The following is a 17,673-nucleotide window of genomic DNA, read 5'->3' as shown; positions in this document are numbered from 1 at the left end:
AGAACAGGAAAAAAAAAAGGGGGGGGGGACAAACATACAGTAGATGTCGTTTACTGACAACACAGATGTCATTATCCCTTTATTTCTGTCACATAATGACTTCACATCATAAATAATGGCACACAAATGTAACTATACTTTTTTTTTTCAGGCAGTGGAGCCCTTCACAGCTTCTTCTTTTTTGTCTTTTCTGTGCATGTAATAGGCTGTTGCTGTCACCAGCAAGATGCCGTAAGTAGCCAAGACCCACTGGAAGAGAGCAGAGAGAGATTCATTTTGGAGATCACTTCTGGATAGTTGACAATGAAGATAAGATATGATGGTGAAAAAATGGTTTGCAAAGGTATCGACATGCACAAACGATATGGATTTTTTTTTTTTTTTAAGGCAAACTCCCATATTTAGTAGAATAAAATAAAATTCCTATAACCCATTCATTTAAAACATACATAATGAAGATGTGCAATGATTAATCAACTACTAATCAGTTATCAAATGAATTGATGAATATTTTTGATAATGGATTCATCGTTTAGAGACCTCGTTAGATTTTAACTTGTCCAAATCAATCAGACTGATTAGCTTTGTGTATTTTCAAAATAAAACATTTGCATTGCATGCGAGTTACGTACATTTCGCCGCCCCTGCGGCGTGTAGCTATTGAAGTACTTTCTCAGACCGGTCAGCTCCACCGACGCTGGTGCCTCGATGCCAAACAGCTGCTTCTGAAACACCAGGCATCAGTGATTCAAAATGATTTGATTGACAATGATTTTTGCTTCAATCTATAGATGTGCAAGGAATTGTAATGATCTACTCCAGTCTGACTCGCTAATGCTAATTAGTGCGCTACTTGCGTAACTTTTATCACTCAAAAGAACGGCTCCACACTGCAAAAAAACAACTTTTATTGGAATAACTTGATCGTGACTTTTTCTTTCTACTCTCTAATGTGGCTACAACTTAACAGTGTATTAGACTGAGTGGAACCACACTGCCCCTAAGTGGCCAAATTGGGTACAACATGACTAGCGCTCCAAATAAAGGCACTCACATACAAAGGCAAGACAGTATAAAATAATATAAATAAAATCGATTTTGGGACATTTAAAATCAATTCTGAATCGTACTAAATGAGAATCGATTTTTGGGCACACCCCTAGTTTCCATCCACCCATTTTTATTCGAATTTTCAAGAAATGCGAAAATAAAACTGAATGGAAACGCTACACATTCGACGCTGGTGCCTCGATGCCAAACAGCTGCCTCTGAAACGCCACAAAAAAAACGCAACAAATGAGAAATTAGCGGCTATTTTTGTAATCTCAAGTTATGCCATTTGCTAGGGATGTACGATACCACTTTTTTTCCCCCCCAGACGGATACCAGTACGAGAATTATCTCTTTGATGTGAAGTACATGTAGTGCATTTGATACATAAAATCTTATTTAACACAATGCCCAAAAAATGTGAACAAAGAGCTTCCGCAGGTGATGCTTCGCCGATGAATCGAACTGCTGCAGTATAGTGCCAACTACTGCCAAAGAGGACGGCTGAAATTGGAGTTGTTTGTCGTTTGTGAGGCACTGTGTGAACCTCTCTTCCTTCTGCACTGGGTACAGGGTTCACGTATGTGCTTGAGCACACGTGTTTCTGCTAGTTCAGTTTGGTTTCCCGTAAGTACAATTTCTGCTGAAACGATGTCCGTTTCCCCATTGTGGCACACATAAAAGTGATCTGATAAAGGTTGTATAAAAAGCACGGCACACTTTGTCACACCATAGTGAAAGAGAAACAACGCGCCACCCGTGTGGTGTGATATTACGTAACTTACAACGCATAAAGAAAGTGAACACCTACAGTATATTTTTAAATAATTTTGAAATATTATAATGATAATAATACACAGCACTGTTAAAATAAGTCACACATGAAACTAATATTATCAAATTTGGACTATAAATTTGACTTTTTTTTCCACCAGCGTCTTGAACAAAATTGTGGACTTTCCATTTTGACGTGTTTATTATTAACATTTAAAATTGCACCCAATGACTCAGTCGGAAGGTTTATTCATTTCTGCTTTTTTCATACCTAAAAGTGTGACTTTATTATGATTTTTGTACAGGTATATGGCAGTTTTTATTTTCTCCTAAGTATTCTGCCCCCCATTAACATCCAGTGTTTAGTTCGGTCATCGAGTTAACTGGATTAATTGCAATGATTAGTATTTTTTCTGAACTAACGACTCTACTCTTTCTTTTGGTGTTGTGAAAGAATAACATATTCTGTGTGTCTTTTTAAACAATTGTGTTTACATACGTATTTTGGTAAAAGGAACATCCCTCCCCCAAAAGAAAGCGCTTATTTATATCGCCCCACCATATAATAATAAAACCCACATCGTGCAAAAATAGATACGGTTGAAAACAATCCAGAATTGTTAGGTTAACATGACAATAGCAACTAAAGGCAAACAAGAGTGCATCTTTACTTAAAATATAAATAATACATATTTCCCACTCACAAGAGTAGAGCAAAAACGTTGCTTACCTTCACCTCTGTTATCAGGTGGCCGAAACTAGTGAGTGGGATGCGCGTTTTAACAGGGGAAATCGGCATGACTGAAGGCTATTCACTCTGTACACCTTGGTCTTAATAAAAACAAGACTTCAATATAATCTGCTACGTTCAAAACCCGCTATTTGTTTTCTCTAAACAGACAACGGGGGTCACTTACACAATTTGCTTCATGAGTGAAATGTGTTCCGGGTTGCTGTGACGACACAAAATTTGGCCAATCATAAGGTGGTTTGTTAACTCTTGGCTAATAGACGCTTGGCTTGGTGAGCGGTCTTGCCTGAACTCAGATACTGTAAGCATGTCGTTTCTCAGTATAGCCACTAGATGGCGACATACTCATAATTCTCCGCCACCGCATGCAGCATGACTGCAGATTATATTTTGGGGACAAATTAAGAATTTAATCGACGCACTTAAAAGTTTATATCCTAGGGTCTGCTATCTATAAATTATAATTTAAAATAAATGACAATAAACCTACTTAAACTGACATATCCCCCAGTCAAATGGCTTTATTAACAACCTGTGTGATTTTAAACAAACCCCCTTTTCGCAGCGTCTACGGACCAGAATCTACTTGATGTGTCGGTTGCGGACAATCCAGTTCTTAGAGCTCTTTAAAATAAACGAGGGACAATTAAAGAATTACAGTAAATCGTTTTTTTTTGCACCACGATTTAATCAGCTCCTTTTGGTGTGTGCGATTCGGCCACAAGAGGGCAGTATAATACAGATATAGAATACTGTATACTTGGATTTGGCGGTGTAACATGAATTATGATCAGGTGTAGCAATAATAGTTATGTTTTCCGCATAGGATAAAAATATATGCGGATAAGTTTGTCATTATATTGTCTACCTATTGCTGCTCTGTCTCTCTGTAAATATACATTGCTGAAAGGGTTATATAACTACCATCAGTCATCAATGCTAGTTTCAATAGCCTGTCTATGCGACTTTATATTGTATGTTAGCATTAAACTAGCCAAGTTATATGGTTTTACAGTACACTTAAATCGCGTGTACAGTAATGCTGTTTACTATCAAACAAAACGTTGATAAAAACAGTACATCCCTGGTGGATCGAATGACTTTCAATCTGCAGCAACACCCGATTTCACTGGTGGAAAAATGTCGACTTCTAATTTCTTCCAATTACTTCCAACTTCCACTTCTATAGTGATCTCACAACCACCCAGCGAGCAGGCTCTGTCGCTTAAAACCTGTAAATGTATTTTTAGCCTGTGTAAATGGTTACATTGATGAAGACATTTTCCACGAAATTTGCCTATCACTGCACAATTCTATAAATGGAACTAACCAATCAGAGGAACGTTTTTTTTTCCATATCAAACTAAGAACAGAGACCCAATTAGTAAAGCTTAGGTTGAATATTAATGAGAAAAATGACTATTCAAAACCAGTTATTTGTGGTCAGTAAAAATAGCTTCGAAAAATTCCAACCCAAATAATTAGAATTGCGTTATTATTACAGACTCGAGGATTTTAAATAAAACACACAATACAAAAAGAAGAAGGTACAAATATACGACCACACCAAGATAATCATAAAAAATAGCTAAGAAGCATCCATCCATCTATCATGATTTTTTTTTTTCCTGGTTGACATTAGGAGTGGAAATCTTTGAATGTCTCACGGTTCAATTCCGATTTTTGGGTCTGCAATTTGATTCAGAATCGATTTTTTATTAAAAATGAATTGATTGACATTGATTTTTGCTTCAATCAATAGATGTGCAAGGAATTGTAATTATCTACTCCAGTCTGACTCGCTAATGCTAATTAGCGCGCTACTCGCGGCACTTTGATCACTCAAAAGAACGGCTCCACGAAAAAAAAAAAAAAAAAACTTTTATTGGAATAACTTGATTGTGACTGGCTACAATTTAACAGCGTATTAGACCGCGTGGAACCACACTGCCCCTCAGTGGCCAAACCGGGTACAACATGAACAGCGCTCCAAATAAAGGCACACACAGACAAAGGCAAGACAGTATGAAATCATTTAAATAAAATCGATTTTGGGACATTTAAAATCGATTCTTAATCGTACTAAATGAGAATCGCGATTCTTATGAGAAGCGATTTTTTGGCACACCCCCTTTTTGAAATGTTTTTATCGACAATGGGGGAATGCACCCCCAAGTGATTGCCTCATCAGCCCCTCTTTAAACGCCACTGATCATCATCAGCAAGTCTGCCATTTACCGGAAAAAAAGGGGCGTGCTTTTAGAGGGCTGGAAGTGGAACGGATGAATGGGCATTTCCATTCATTTCAATGGGGAAAGTGGATTTGAGATCCGAGTGGTTGGTCTTACGAACACAGTCAAGTGTGGTACAACCAGTAGTTCATTGCGCTCCGTTCGTAAAGTGGAAACGTCGCATGTCGGCACCGTCGTAGATAGCCAGAGAGCTAGAAAGGGGAAGCGAGAGTGAGAGAGGTAAGCAAGCAGCAACACTGACAGTCAACCGGGAAGCAGGCGACGAGCGAAGACACGCCGGAAGAAGCAACAGCGAGCGAGCACAGAACTCGTCGGAACCGACCCAACATCGACAGCAGGGGCGGGGAAGACGAGCTAGGACGACGACGAGGGGCGGAGGAGGAGGAAGAGACACCTGCACCGTGACTCGCTCTCCCCCCCGCCGCCGCCGCCGCCGCGCCTCCCTTCGGAAGCCCCCCTCATTCTCGCTCTTCCCTCAAACCGCCACCTCCACCACCACCTCCGCCGCTTCCTCGTTAAGATGGCTGACCCCGGCAGCGACGGAGAGGTGGCGGAGGGCGCGCGCGGCTTCGCTCGCCAGGGCGCCCTCCGCCAGAAGAACGTCCACGAGGTGAAGAACCACAAGTTCATCGCGCGCTTCTTCAAGCAGCCCACCTTCTGCAGCCACTGCACCGACTTCATCTGGTGAGTAGTGCGCGAATGTGTGCGTGGACGGACACAGGTGATTCACTTGATGCCACACGCCGCAGTGCTTCCAGAACCCGACAATCGCGACAGTAGCACCGGGTACGTCCCCGCTCGCCAACCGCGGCTTGGCTGCTTTTTTGCCGCATCGCCACGCAGCCCCATCCGCAGGCACGCGGGGGCCTGCTGCATGCCCATGTGTGTCATTGAATGCGTCATGAGTAAGACACATTATTGGGTGAATGCTATAATGTGCAGTAGTCATAACGAACAAAATCCATTGTTTTTAAATTCAGGTCACTTTTTTTTTCTTCTCTCAAACGATTCAAACCATTTCAGCTTCAAAATATTCACAACACTCTTAAATGAATGCAGACATTTTAAATATTTACTTCATCCTTTCACATTTCTCAACTTGAAAAAACACACAAAATTTCCACCTTTTTCAGTTGTTTCACATCCCATGACAAAATTCACAAATTAACGGAGACATTTACAGATTTACATAATCCTTCCACATACTGGATCTCAACCAATTCAAATAATTTCAACTTCATCGAGATTTTTCACTTAATGGTTGTTCACATTCCTGAAGTCTCCTTTTCATTTGACACATTTCCCCATAATTCCAAATGATTGCATACAGGCATTTCATTTATTGCCTTCTCTTACATGTCTCAAGACACATTTTCCTGATCATTTACGTTATTTACTTCTCCCTTCCACATTTCTCAACCCATTCAAAATAGTCACAAAATCCAGGACTTTATCATATTTTGCATTACGGTATTTTACCTCCCATGATGAAATTCCCAAATCACGGGAGAGATTTATCCTGCCAGATTTCTCGACCATTTCAGTTTCAACCTGTCAGCTCAGGACATCAACAGAAATGTTTGTCACATTCCCCAACATTTTTCATTATTTCCACACATTCCACAATAATTCCAAATCAATGGGGTGCAGTCATTACAAATAATTGCTTATGACAGGGCGAAATGTGAACCCATCATCCACTTGATTTGAGCAATTCTCATATCAGTACCGCAATTCAGTATTTTAAACGTTCGCAATTGCCGCCGGGTTCAACATTTCCCGTCTCACTTAATTCTCCACAACATTCAACTACAATTTCTTCATGAATTGCATTTTTAAGTCTAATTGATCTTATCTTTTTTTTTTTGTCCACAGGGGCTTTGGCAAGCAGGGGTTTCAGTGCCAAGGTAAGAAGAGGAGGGCTCGTTCACAAACGCTTGCAGATGGATGTTGATGTTGACTTTGTTGTCTCGAGTGGGCCTCGGGTCTGCTTTGTGTCACTGTGACCCTGGCGCTGGGCTCTCACCATGCTGGTGTCGGCAGGTGTTTACCCACACAGATGAGCACATACAGTAGCAGTATTAGGGCAGCCCCCCCCCCCCCCTTTTTTAATTTTTTTTTTTACTTGAGACATGGTGGGCTTTGAGTGTTTTGGTTGGGCGTTGTTCAAATCACACTGCAAATGTATGCACTTCCTCTTCCTCACTCAAACACGCGCGTCAACATCGGCATGTCAACACGGCAGATATTACTCGAACCGTGATTCACTTCGGCGTGATTCCCGCCGTTGCGAGGTGCTTGGGCCGCTGCAGGTGTGCCATCACTTTATTATATAACGCAAGATTAATGCAGATGACCTTCCTTGGTGTAATTTTTTTTTTTTGTCAATCTGCTCATTTCTATTGTGCAAGATTTCGATTAATCACTGGTGGGCGGGGGGGGGGGGGGGGGGGGGGGGGGCTTTCATTGCCTGTGTGTGACTTTTGCTGTGGATTATTTCTAATTGTTTGTTTTCATTATGCAAAGTGGTGGTTACCATCAATAACTGGCAAGAGGAACTATTGTGTTAATTACGTAACATGCATACATTGACTGTGGATGTGACCTTGCGTGCTTTGGCTTTTGGAGAGAGGAGTGAACACATTACGGTTATTTTGCGCACCAATCGTGCTGGGCCTTGTTCCACCTCTTCAAAGTGTGTAAGAGGAGGGCACCGGTAAACAATTGGGTTCAAAGCTCAAACCCAAACTTAAAAGTATCAACACAGACAATTTGACCATGAAATTGCTGATGAATAAAATAGCTTTCATCATTTTGAGCCTCAAAAGCATTTTGGAAAAAAAAATCTTCAACAAAAAGGCTTCAAGCGGTTTCTTGCTACCCCCAGTTAAAGTTCGCTAACTAACAAAACATAATATAAACATCTGAACAATGTTGATGCCTTTAGGCCGCGGCTAGACGAATGCTAATGCTAACAAATAGGGGTGGGAATCTTTAAATGTCACACGAGTCGATTCCGATTTTTGGGTCTGCGATTCGATTCAGAATGATTTGTTTGACAATGATTTTTTGCTTCAATCTATAGATGTGCAAGGAATTGTAATGATCTACTCCAGTCTGACACACTAATGCTAATTAGCGCGCTACTCACGGCACTTTTATCACTCAAAAGAACGGCTCCACGCTGCAAAAAAACAACCTTTTATTGGAATAACTTGATCGTGACTTTTTCCTTCTACTCTCTAATGTGGCTACAACTTAACAGTGTATTAGACCGCGTGGAGCCACACTGCCCCTCAGTGGCCAAATCGGGTACAACATGAACAGCGCTCCCAATAAAGGCACTCGCACACAAACAAAGAGAAGACAGTATAAAATAATTTAAATAAAATCGATTTTGGGACATTTATGAGAATCTTTTTAGTAATTATGACTTTTAAGAAAAACGTTGATATTACCAATATTAATTCCGAATTATAGTCAGATGTACCTTTTTTTTTCTGGACCTTTTTTTTAAATGATGAATCCGCTTGCCACATACATCGTATACCTGCTGCATCAGACCGATAGCGTCGCCTTGTCATCTTGTGTTGTTTGTTTACCCGCTGGACTGTGGTGACCTCTATTTGTTAGCCCCAATCTCGCTTTTACTTGATACTTCATTAGGCACACGTAATGGGGGCTCTACAAGAGTTTTATTAACAAATATTAATGTGGTTGTAAGAAAACACAGGACAGTATTGTTTTATCATTATGATTGCGAAGTCATTTGTGTTGAATTTTCTGCCCCATCAGCAGATCACTAGCAATTAAACAGGCAGGTCGGTTGCCTGTAATGTTAGTATTGATCGGCGTTTGTGTTTGTCCAGTGACCAAACAGTAGATCAGCCTCAGTTGTGACAGACAATCGACGGGCTTGTCCGTCAGAATTGATTGTAAGTGAGTAAAGGTCAAAATCGATAGAATTTACTTTATCTTAAGGTCTATTAATATATAGGTCTTGTCATTGATTTTCGGTAGCTCGTTCTGCGAAACACGGCCAATTTCAAGCTGTGTTGGCTTTTTAAAGCTCATAAACGCAGTTGCATAATTGGCGCGGCTAAGTAGGGTAATCAACTGTACTACAACCACAATAATATATATTGCTATTGATATGTAAATGAACACCTCCATGACAGTGCCAATAAAAAAAAAAAAAACGAGCGTCGTCGTCTTTGTAAATGCTGCGTTTTGCATACGCCGCCTGCGTAGGCTTTAATTAGAAGGCGCAGGTGCCTCGAATGTCATGGCTTCGTTTAACCCGTGGAGCCAGCGAGGCATAGTAGCAAAGGACCTTTGAGGAGAAGTGTGTGTGTGCGGCGCTATCGTGATGGGAGGAGCGCCAGCACGGGAGGAATGTCAGACATGTGGTGCGGACGTGTTCTTACCTGTGTGGACGCTCGTGTGACAAAGGTGTCTCCTGTGCATTCTGGGTGTGTTTCCATACCTGTTCTGCAGGTAAAGATACCTCCCTTTAGTCCATCCTTCATATGTTTAAATGCAGGGGTTTGTTTGCTAGTTGGCTACCGTGTTCACTAAAGGGGAGGGGGGAAAAAAAAAAAAAGAGGAAGTCACATTCTTATTAATATCCCGTGGAAGTGTCTCACCATGTGCTTCATTGTGGATTTTGCAAAGCGCAGAACTTAGCGATGACTTGGCACTAATGACGAGTTTTCATGATGTTGGCTTGGCTCGGCGCGGTTTTTACGTTGAATAAATGTACGCAAAAAAACAAGCAATAAGGATGAAAGAAAATGAAGGTCTTTATGTTCAGATGTTTCGAAAAGTCCCTTTCACACTCTTTTATTTATTTCATTTTATGATGTTGCAGCGTCATGCATTTAGATAATTAGATGCATATCTAGGACGGCAACAATTGCTTTGAACAAAAAGAAGTAAAACAGTGAGTCTCGCAACTTTCACTCATGGCTTCAAGCTATCCCCGTACACACAAAATGCCCCATTACTATCTTTTTTTGGACAATACTAATAACCAAAAGTACTAAAAGTATTTGCCATCCACCTAAGAAAAGTTGTTGTAGTAAATAGCAAGGAATGTGTGACGTATGTCGTTAATTTGATGCTGCCTTTCTGGCAAACAAACAAAGAGACCGTCTCACCAGCTAGCTTGCTCATGGCTAACTCATGGCTTCAAGCTATCCCCGTATACAAAAAATGCCCATCTTTTTTGTACTATTCTGTAAGTCACACTTTTTTTTTCATAGTTTGTCTAAACATGTGATTTATACTCAGGTGTCGCTTGTAGAAATGATAATTAGAGCAAAAAACCCGTACACTAAGCGTGTTGATGTCAGTGAACGATTTCCGGTTGGATGCCACATGCTAAAGATAAAAGAAGGTGGCGGTAACCAAAAAGTACTAAAAGTATTTGCCAACCACCTAAGAAAAGTTGTTGTAGTAAATAGCAAGTAATGTGTGACGTCTGTCGTTAATTTGATGCCGCCTTTCTGGCAAACAAACAAAGCTAGCTTGCTCATGGCTAACTCGTGGCTTCAAGCTATCCCCGTACACAAAAAAATGCCCCATTACTATCTTTTTTTGGACTATACTGTAAGACACACTTTTTTTTTTTCATAGTTTGTCTAAACATGTGATTTATAGTCAGGTGTGGCTTGTAGAAATGATAATTAGAGCAAAAAACCCTTACACTAAACGTGTTGATGTCAGTGAACGAGTTCCGGTTGGATGCCACATGCTAAAGATAAAAGAAGGTGGCGCTAACCAAAAGTACTTAAAGTGTTTGCCAACGACCTAAGAAAAGTTGTTGTAGTAAATAGCAACTAATGTGTGACGTATGTCGTTAATTTGATGCCGCCTTTCTGGCAAACAAACAAAGCTAGCTTGCTCATGGCTAACTCATGGCTTCAAGCTATCCCCGTATACAACAAAATGCCCCATTACTATCTTTTTTTTGACAATACTGTTGGTCACACAATTTTTTTTCATAGTTTGTCTGATCCTGTGACTTATATATATACTCAGGTGTGGCTTGTAGAAATGATAATTAGAGCCAAAAACCCGTACACTAAGCGTGTTGATGTCAGTGAACGAGTTCCGGTTGGATGCCACATGCTAAAGATAAAAGAAGGTGGCGGTAACCGAAAGTACTAAAAGTATTTGCCAACCACCAAAGAAAAGTAGAAGAAGTACCGGTAGTTGTAGTAAATGGCAACTAATATGTGACGTATGTCGTTAGTTTGATGCCGCCTTTCTGGCAAACAAACAAAGAGACCGTCTCCCCAACTAGCTTGCTAGTTAGCATGTGGCTTCCATCACAACAAAGATTTACTATTTACAGCACCAAAAGGCGCAATAACTAATCAAGATTTTACCTTTGGCCACAAAGTGAGGCGGGATTATAGTTAAGGTAAGATATTTTTAAACTAAAAAGAAGTTGTAGTTTTGAATCCAACCAGAATTCGTTCAGAATTAGCAAACAGGTATTTTGAGAGTAAAGCTGAGCTCTACTGTTCTTGGTCTTGGTTTTATAAAATATATTTTTCCCCCAAAAATGACTTATACTCTGGAGTGACTTATTTTTGATGATGCATTTTTTTTGGACTGGTGCGACTTATAGTTCAAAAAATACATTACTACCTAAGAAGGCACCAAATTTGAAAAACACAAAACAAAATGACAAATCTTCGCAATGAGTGACATGCAGAGCTTTACGCCACCTTTATGCTATCGTCTCGAGCTGGTACAAAAAATCTAATCTCGTAATACCGTGCAGTGGAAAAGAAGTATAATGCGGGCTACCGGCATACTGATTTTTAACATCTTAACAGATTTTTTAAAATGTGACACACCACACCTAGGATGAAAATAAACAAAAATAAAAGTGTGTGGAATCCAAGAATCAGGTCTTTGCTGATTTACATCAGAAGGTGGAAAAATGCTCAAATTCAGCCTAATTATCAGAATAAGTATACAACGGAGGACAATTGTATGTTCCCTATGCGCTTGAAAATAAAACAGTTTTTAAAACCTAAATGCAACCACGAGTTTTTGGTAGCATGATACGTCTACCGCATGTATAAAAAGTCTCACGGCTAACCTCCCTATTGACGAATGCGCAACCTTGAAGCCGAGGCTGCCTAATAGAATCGGCGCTGTCCAATTGTCATCCTTGAGAAGAGAATACCTCATAAGTCATCTTTCTTCTTCCAAAGCAGGCCAAAAAATGACTTCATTGATATGTTTATTCATGTCAGCGCAAGTGCATCTCCTTCATTACCTCCGCCAAGGAGATGTTTTCCTAAGCAAGGGAGACTCTGGGAATCGATAATCAGTTCCGCCCGACTAACATTCTGTTCTGTCAGTAATGAGGGAATAATTTGAAGTCCGGAGTCTCATCCATAATTATTGCCTTGCCATCAATACAAAAAAGTTAACTTGAGAAGACCGAGGCGCCGATTCTCACTCTCGCTCCGCCACTTGGCACTCCACTGGCGGCCACTCATTTGCAACAGATTTGATTTGCTTTTTTTGGCAGCGATGACAAGAAGCGTGTGCAAATCTGGACTTCTTCATTTCCCAAAACCGCAACAATCCCTGAAAGAAATGGTCACTATCATAAATAACGCCAATGCGTGTAATTGTTATTGATTGGGGAAAAAAAAAAAAGGTTGACTTCATCCCGATCATTGATCGAAAAATGTTTGTAATGGTATCGTTTTGAATCGATTGAACGGCAACGGGGGACTCAGCTGGTCCAAGTTATTGATTGTCAGGTGTGTGTGACGGTTGTTGGCTTCAGACTTGTTGTTGCAGTGCAGCGCCGGATAGTCGGCATGCTTCCACACGTCTTTGAATTGTTTCGACTCTGACGGCTCTAAATCCTTTTTGAATGCATTTTGAAGAGCCAAAACGGTTCGCCAGATTCGCTTGCATGCCGTCATTTGACTTCATTGCCTTGTCATCGAGCTGGTAACCTCAGTTTGAACGTGCTGCGGGTGTACCCTTGACATTTTTACAGCGTGGTAATGTCCCTGTAGCTATTTGGCCCTGGAACGGCGACGGATAGCTACCGGAAGACACGCAGCCACTTCAATTAGCTCTACGGCAGGGGGGCGGCAATTTTTTATTTTTTCCAGTTTTATCGCGGGTCGAAATTAGATTTTCATCAGGAAATCCGTGGTTTCCCTTACTAAAATCATATTTTATCAGTAGGGATGTAACTATCAAAAGCTCATGGTTTTGCACGAAGGTTCACAGTACACAGTCTGTGCATTTTTTTCAACTATATGCTACCATGCAAGCCTGTCCCCGTCCGTCCAATGTTTACATTCCTAGAACTCCAAAACGGTATTATTGCTGTTGAAATAATTAGGCCATGATCACACAATAACGAAATTGTCCGTTCTGTTCACTAATTTGACTTTGCTTTAGTCCAAAAACTCAAGTCAGAAACACTCAAAACCCGAAGACGTATAAATACGTTCTATTTTAAATGTCCCAAAGACATATTTATAGGATTTTTATTTATTTATTTATTTTTGCATACAGAAGGCTTTGATGCAGCCTCTCAACTGCAAAGAACGGTTGAAGAAATGGTAGTTATCACACAAACGGCCAGCAAGTGGCAGCAGAGCAAAAGAGATCAACCAGGGTCATGTTGAAAAAAAAAAGCCATTTTACTCACATTGCTAAATAGATTTGTCAATAATGATGAAACTTAGCTATATTCTATTGCTAATTGCTGCAAAAACGGAAACAGATAGAAATATACTTTTTTTGTCCTGATGAAAGAAGAGACTCTAATCTTTCTTGTAGTAGGTTCCATGTTTTTTTATAGCAATAGAACACAATATTCTGTGGGCCTTGCGAAATCAGTCAAAATCCAGTAAAACAGCCCGGGGTTGCTTCAGTGAAAATGGCTGGGAGTGAATGAGCTAATTTAAACTGTGCTTAGCAGTGCGCTCATTTCCTCTCTATGAACATTGTTGACATTTTAGACAAATCTCTCTCCATAGATTTTGATCTGAGATGAAGTGATGTCAAAATCACAGCAGCCATTTGCCAGCTAAAACAACACATTTGAAGTAAGACTAGTCTGTTAAAAAGTGAAGCATTGAACCAGAGTGTACACTGACACCTTGACCCTAACCTTGCCAACCTATGGAGAACTTTTCCTGTTTAGTGTTGAATAGCTTACTTTAGCCACCTTGCTACACCCTGGCTAACAGTAGAACCCAAGAGGATTTTTTAAATGTATTTATTCATTTATTTGCTATTGGTCGCATTTTAAATCCATCCGCGTCATAGTACCAGCCTCATCCAAGCTAGCGCTAAGCTAACTGGGGAATTCGTCTTGTTGCTATGGCGGCACGAGAGGCCAACAGTGAAGTAACAACATTGGTTTTATTGACTGAGTGCTTAACAGTTGAATTTAACAATTACATTTAGGGTGTGCCAAAAAATCGTGATTCTCATTTAGTACGATTCAGAATCGATTTTGAATGTCCCAAAATTGATTTTATTTAAATTATTTTATACTGTCTTGCCTTTGTCTGTGTGTACCCTTTATTTGGAGCGCTGTTCATGTTGTTTGGCCACTTAGGGGCAGTGTGGTTCCACTCAGTCTAATACACTGTTAAGTTGTAGCTACATTAGAGAGTAGAAGGAAAAAGTCACGATCAAGCTATTCCAATTAAAGGTTGTTTTTTTTTTAGCGTGGAGCCGTTTTTTTGAGTGATAAAAGTGCCGCCAGTAGCGCGCTAATCCGCATTAGCGAGTCACATGTATAGATTGAAGCAAAAATCATTGTCAATCAAATCATTTCAAATAAAAAAGCGTTCTTAATCGAAAATCGATTCTGAATCGAATCGCAGGCTCGAAAAGTCGGAATCGAATCGTGAGACCTTCAAAGATTCCCACCCCTAATTACATTAGTTGGATTTGTCAAATCTGTAAATTCTCATTCTGCGTTTGTTTGTTTTACGGCCGGTTCGCATCTCAATTCGAGTCACCGCCGATTTGTACACAGCCCAAATTTCTAGGACTCTTAACATAGTCGTACACTGAGCTACTTGAGCCCGACAAAATGTCTCGTTTATTGTTTTTCAAAATGAAACATCTCAAATGTAACACAAGCCACTTAAGTAGCATCAGCATCATCTCGCTGTGGTTTCATTCAGTGTAAATCTGGCTCGAGTGTGAGTGCTAAGTATCTGGGTGGGTTGAGGACCGTGAAGTGTCAGCCCTCCGGCTTCCTCCTGGCAGATGTCTGCAGGAATGTTTTTCAAAATGCTTTGATTTGCCGTTAACGCTGCCAGTCACTCTGAAATGGGAGGCGTTGGTAGGCTCGACTGTCGGGCTCAGCTCGGTTGCTAGGCAACAGAGCAAAGACCTCCGCGGCGGGTCACTCGGCCTGTCTTTCTGTTGCATGCCTGTGTGTGTGTGTGTGTGTGTGTGTTGTGTGTGTGACTGCGTGTGTAACGGGGAAGATTTATGAGCAGAAGGCTAGAGTGTGACTTGAAGCCGCGTTGTTTGCTGGTGCGCCGCTTCTCTTGTTTCTCCTTTTTCTGACAAACTGCAAGCACACAAATGAATTCTCCGCCCCCTCAAACTGCCTCAAAAGCCAGCTGTGCCCCTATCTCTTCCTGTCCACACACACACACACACACACACACATAAACACAAATTGTTTGTTTCGCTTCAACTTCAACTCCTCCACTCTCTCATTCTCTCACCCGCCTGTTACGCTTCCCCTTTTCATTCATTGGCTTGCATGTTTGCTTTGTGCAGCAGTGCAGATGGACACACAACTCCATCTTCACGCTGTTTAACAAACACTTGAAGCTGTGGTGTCTACTGTCTACTGTTTGGAAGCTTCTTCTTTCCCGAGGAAAACAGGTGTTTTGAAAGGCAAATGTGTGGTGCTTTTATAGTGAAATGGCAGTTTTGAATGAGCTCGCTTGAAAGGACAGATGCGGTCCATGCGTGTGCGGACCATGAAATCATGAAAATGGCCGTGCTTAGAGAAATGTGTGAAGCATGTTTTGGTCAGATTGTCACAGAATGAAAACCTTTGCCAGAGCAGCTTGGAGAGCACCTGGTCATAATTGAGCGATAGTGCTGAAATACAGTTAGGTTTAGGGGCTGACCAATTAATCGGCCAATATTAGCTCTTTTAACTCTTTGACTGCCAGACGTTTTCAGAAAAGGGATGCCGTGGGTGCCAGCCGATTTTAAGCATTTTGACTGATCTTTCAAGGTCCATAGAAAATTACGTGTTTGGACTATGGAAACACACATACTACCAAAAAAAGATTGGACTCTCATCTTTCATCAGAAAAAAAAAGTTTGTTTCTACCTTATTCCGTTTTTCAGTAATCCACAATAGAAAATGGTTAGTTTCACCTCTGTTTTGAAACAAACGTCTTTTAACGTCTTTGGCACTCCTCCATAGGATTTTACTAAACGTTATTTAACGTTTTTGGCAGTCAAAGAGTTAATATTGCTTAAAAAAAAAAAGGTGCAATTTTTGTGTTGTTTTGCTTTGCTTTTTGAGGGGAATTTTTTTTTAAATTATTTTTGGGCAGGTGTGTTTTTCTTTTCACATTACAACCTAACACATAGTTAATGACGTTTAAATATTTAAAAAAAAAAGGAAATCTGCAGAAAATTCAGATTTTATTTTATTATAATTTTTTTAAAAGATTTTGACACTTATTACAACATATGACAAAGATAATGTTACCCTAAAAAAATAAAAAATCTGCAACAACAAAAAAGACTGATTGGTTGATGATTTTTGGCGCTGACTGTAATTACTAATGGCCATAATCATCACAGACAATAGATCTTTTGAAATCAGCAAAAATAGTGCATCAATTGATGGATTTTTTTTTAACACATTAAAAGTAAAACATAAAAAATATACCGCCCAGAAAATTGGCAAATAAATTTGCAGATTTTTTTTTTTGCTATTTTTTTAAAAGGGAAACAAATACTTAAGAAGAAAGTACAGTATTGTAAAACAGCATGAAGGGCCCAACAATAATTTGTTTTATTCATTATTTACTGTATATAATTTTTTTTTAAATTATGAATCGGCCGATTAATTGGTTAGTTGAATTTTATTCTACCAAATCAGCATCTGCCTCAAGAAAAAATGTTGATCAGTAGGGCCCTTGTTAGGCTCAATAGAAATTGCACAGTAGAGTTTTTATAATTTTGCCTTTTTATATCAACGGGTAGACGTTTCGTTTTCAATTAAGTATTTTTTACTAAAATATTACAGTACAGCTGTTTTATGAGATTACCTCAGTTAAAAATCCATTTGAGTCTGACTGTCAACAACAACGTGTGAGTTGCCGTCCGTTTTGTAAAGTTTGCGGCCTTCACATTTGACTTCAGTCGGTGCAAAATCCGGCTTTATTGGGTTCAGGCCCCTGACTTGGCCGTTGAACGGCATTTTAATTTGTACAGTGCTTCCTTTTTATGGCTGCATGAGTGGTTATTGTGCAATTGACTTGATGGCAAATGGCCGGAATAAACTGTATTTAATGTTCGTTGTTTATTAATCACTTAGAGTAGATTCCAAGGTAACAAAAGGGTCAAAGCTTTTTAGACCTCCTTTATAAAAGAAATGCAACCCTGATTTGGAGAAGTCTGTCCTCTGGGTGATGCAATTGTGCAAATAAACTCTTATGCAGACAACAGCACTGTTGATTATTGGTTGTGTAAAAGCCTTACTAACTGCTGCCCATTTCCCTCATGAAAAGGTAACGACCGTGTGAATAATTAAGATTAAACCAAGGCTTCATGTCACGGTGTCAC

The 17,673-nt window shown here is 40.1% G+C and overlaps 2 protein-coding genes across 6 annotated transcripts in view; one reads left to right on the top strand and one right to left on the bottom strand.

Moving 5' to 3' along the window:
- Positions 1-66: 66 nt before the first annotated feature.
- Positions 67-3,719, bottom strand: LOC144054730 (ATP synthase F(0) complex subunit k, mitochondrial-like). Its single transcript, XM_077569973.1, has 3 exons — positions 2,555-3,719; positions 633-725; positions 67-249 (listed from the first exon to the last, which is right to left on the bottom strand). The coding sequence occupies exons 1-3, from the start codon at positions 2,621-2,623 to the stop codon at positions 148-150; spliced, it is 264 nt and encodes an 87-aa protein (XP_077426099.1). The 5' UTR covers positions 2,624-3,719; the 3' UTR covers positions 67-147.
- Positions 3,720-4,747: 1,028 nt separating this feature from the next.
- Positions 4,748-17,673, top strand: part of LOC144054723 (protein kinase C beta type) — a 38,265-nt gene continuing 25,339 nt past the window's right edge. For 2 of the 5 annotated variants that reach the window (XR_013294703.1, XM_077569951.1), the window contains exons 1-2: positions 4,748-5,511; positions 6,703-6,734. Coding sequence is in view for 4 of the 5 variants with exons in the window: in XM_077569951.1 (XP_077426077.1) it covers positions 5,348-5,511; positions 6,703-6,734 (196 nt within the window). In the remaining variant the exon portion in view is untranslated. The remainder of the gene's footprint in view (positions 5,512-6,702; positions 6,735-17,673) is intronic. The other 3 variants (XM_077569952.1, XM_077569953.1, XM_077569954.1) reach the window with 3 other exon arrangements.

This window comes from Vanacampus margaritifer, chromosome 7 (assembly GCF_051991255.1).
Source record: "Vanacampus margaritifer isolate UIUO_Vmar chromosome 7, RoL_Vmar_1.0, whole genome shotgun sequence".
Taxonomy (NCBI): domain Eukaryota; kingdom Metazoa; phylum Chordata; class Actinopteri; order Syngnathiformes; family Syngnathidae; genus Vanacampus; species Vanacampus margaritifer.
The sequence above is the reverse complement of the archived record's forward strand: the minus strand, read 5'-3'. Positions and strand labels throughout refer to the sequence as shown.

Coding starts and splice junctions, on each gene's coding strand:
- LOC144054730 (XM_077569973.1), bottom strand. CDS start 2,623: ATGCCGATTTCCCCTGTTAAAACGCGCATCCCACTCACTAGTTTCGGC. Junction 726..2,554: donor ACCTGATAACAGAGGTGAAG/GTAAGCAACGTT, acceptor CTGGTGTTTCAG/AAGCAGCTGTTTGGCATCGA. Junction 250..632: donor CGCCGCAGGGGCGGCGAAAT/GTACGTAACTCG, acceptor GCTCTCTTCCAG/TGGGTCTTGGCTACTTACGG.